General features: G+C 38.0%; 1 protein-coding gene across 1 annotated transcript; it reads left to right on the forward strand.

Moving 5' to 3' along the window:
- Window positions 1-806: 806 nt before the first annotated feature.
- LOC116338935 lies at window positions 807-2,472 on the forward strand (the record flags this gene model as incomplete). Its single annotated transcript, XM_031764519.1, has 2 exons — window positions 807-2,145; window positions 2,231-2,472. Coding segments are annotated over exons 1-2 (1,580 nt in total), but the record flags the coding sequence as incomplete, so codon positions are not given.
- Window positions 2,473-2,479: the final 7 nt, after the last annotated feature.

Raw genomic sequence — 2,479 nt, forward strand, 5'->3', positions numbered from 1 at the left:
ATTCTTTAGAATTCGATAAATAAACAAAAGAAAGTATTTATATTCAACGCATTTTCAGAATCGTGTTGTTCGCTGTGTCAGCTGTTTTTTTGGCCTGTAAAATCATTTTATGATTTGAACCAAGCAGTCCATACAAGTTCCGTACCATACATTCTTATTCAAACGCTTTATAAACAAAAAATGTGTGCAGTATAAGAATGCTTTCGACACAGAACCATCGGAATGTGGAGAAGTGTGTTGGTTCAAATGAAACGATCGTGTTGAAACTTGTCAGAATCAATGTTTTTTTTATTTGAATTTGCATCGTCATAATTTCATTGGATTCGATTGATAAAAGTGCTAAAACATATTTTTGGATTGTGTCAGTGTATGTTATATTTGTTTCCTGTTTTCAAAGAAGTTTATTTTTCGCTGTTGGCGGTTTTCTATTGGAATTATTGTCAACCGATTGTTTTCAAACGAGATATTTGCGGTGAATTTTGTGTTTGATTTTGTTTAGTTTTGATAATAACAAAACATTCACAAGCTGAAACTGCAAATATTTCGATTCAACTTTGGACCGTGTTGGTGTGGTTTGCATTTATATGTTGGATTCAAAAGAGTTAATATCACTCAATTTGTCGATTTTGAATCACTTCACGCTTAACATTCAATCAGGTAACATCAAGTGTCAGTTTTGTCCCCATATATTCAGTGCTTCCTATTGATTCAATTCATTTAAAAATTACACAGTGCAGAAAATATATTTGTCATTTTATTTGTGTTCTAAATTGCGCGTGTGTTTTTTTTATTCCGTTTTAGTTCAACATGTCAACGACTGGTGAAACTACGGCGGCTACAGCGCCAAGAAAAAAGCGATACAAATTTCAAACGAATGCGCAAAAAGAAAAGGATGCTGATGATGATGTAAATGATAATGGATTGTTCGCGATTAAAATGCGCCTCAACACAATTTTACGACCAGAGTTCAATCACATTGTCAAACCGTGGATCGAACAGAAAAGCATAATGTCAACGAAAATCACCGTTTTGGCATCATTACTTTTCTTGGATAAAGTGAAATCGGCACAAATGAATCGACAGTGGGAGTTTTTTAAAAACCGAACGTATCCGGCCAAAAAAGGAAAGAAGAAAGGACAGCTCGTTGAAAAGAATCGTGGCGAGGAAGTGATAGAGCAATGTTTCTATGCCGTCTTGCAAAAAAACAAAGAAGGTGAGAATATGGAGCCACATTTCCGTCAGTTTGTCGAAGAGCTCAGTCCAGAAAATAATTTCGCCTGGCCCAAGAACGATTATTTTGGTAATCATTTTAAAACGCTGTGCCAAAATCACACGCGATGCTTGAAAACCGGTCAAACGACACACTGCAAGAAGAAGTTGAAAAACTATCTGCGAATGCGAGCGTGGCAATTCAACGCAGTGTCTACCGGTTGGAAATTCGACAAGAAGGACATTGACAATGCAGTCGATTTGATGATTCGAGGCTACAATGCGATCCGTGACACTCATCAAAATGCAGATTTCAAACGACACAAGCGAACATTACTTACTGGCATGGTTACTGCAATTGTGCGAGAAGTTGGTGGCCCAACCAATGATCACAACATCAAGGATTTTTCAAAAGGCGATTATTGGTTCAAAGCAACTGCAATGTGGCTCGTTATGCAGACAGAAATCGATGAGTGGCACAATTGGGCGCAAGATAACAATGTGAAGATACCAAATATCAAAAATCTCTCGGTTGTTCCATTGCCTGATTATCAACGAAAGGCAGTGTTCATGTGCAATGATGTCTTCTATCGAATGCTGGCCGAATCGAAACAACTTCCACAAGTTGATGGTAGACAAGCAACCGAAAGTTACATTCGCCAGAACAAAGAATTCTATTGGAATCAAGTATTCGATTTAACGACCATCAATCGAAAACTGAAGAAAAACAAAGAATTCCATTATACCATCGTCAGCAACGGTGAATCTGTGTCGATTATGTATCGCATGTCAAAGCAATACGAGCAACAGATGCAGAATGATGATATTCTTCGAAAGCAATTCATCGGCGGAAAATTTGCTTACGAACTGGGAATCGATCCAGGCATGAAAACATGGAATGCCACAGTTCGTCGAAATATCGAAACAAAGAAAGAAGTGAGTGTTTAAATTTTTGGCATTATTGAGAAATAGAAAGTGATACAGTTACGTGAATAATTTTTTCTTCACTTTTCCATTTCAGGTCAACATGAAAACGTCCAGTAAGAAGTACCATTGGCTGGCAAAGCAGAAGACGCGCGATGTAAAGGCAAAACGATGGACGAAGCAGTTCACCCAAGAGGAGCAGGACGATCGAAATAATCGACAATTGTATCAGCGAATGCCATCACCACTGGGCATACTCTGGATTGATTACGTTCATCATCGTATCAAAATGCTCAAGAAAGGAATGGCCGTGTATACAACACCGAAATACACGCTGTTGCAGTTT

Source organism: Contarinia nasturtii, unplaced genomic scaffold (genome assembly GCF_009176525.2).
Source record: "Contarinia nasturtii isolate CC-2019 unplaced genomic scaffold, AAFC_CNas_1.1 Cnas_scaffold_428, whole genome shotgun sequence".
NCBI lineage: Eukaryota > Metazoa > Arthropoda > Insecta > Diptera > Cecidomyiidae > Contarinia > Contarinia nasturtii.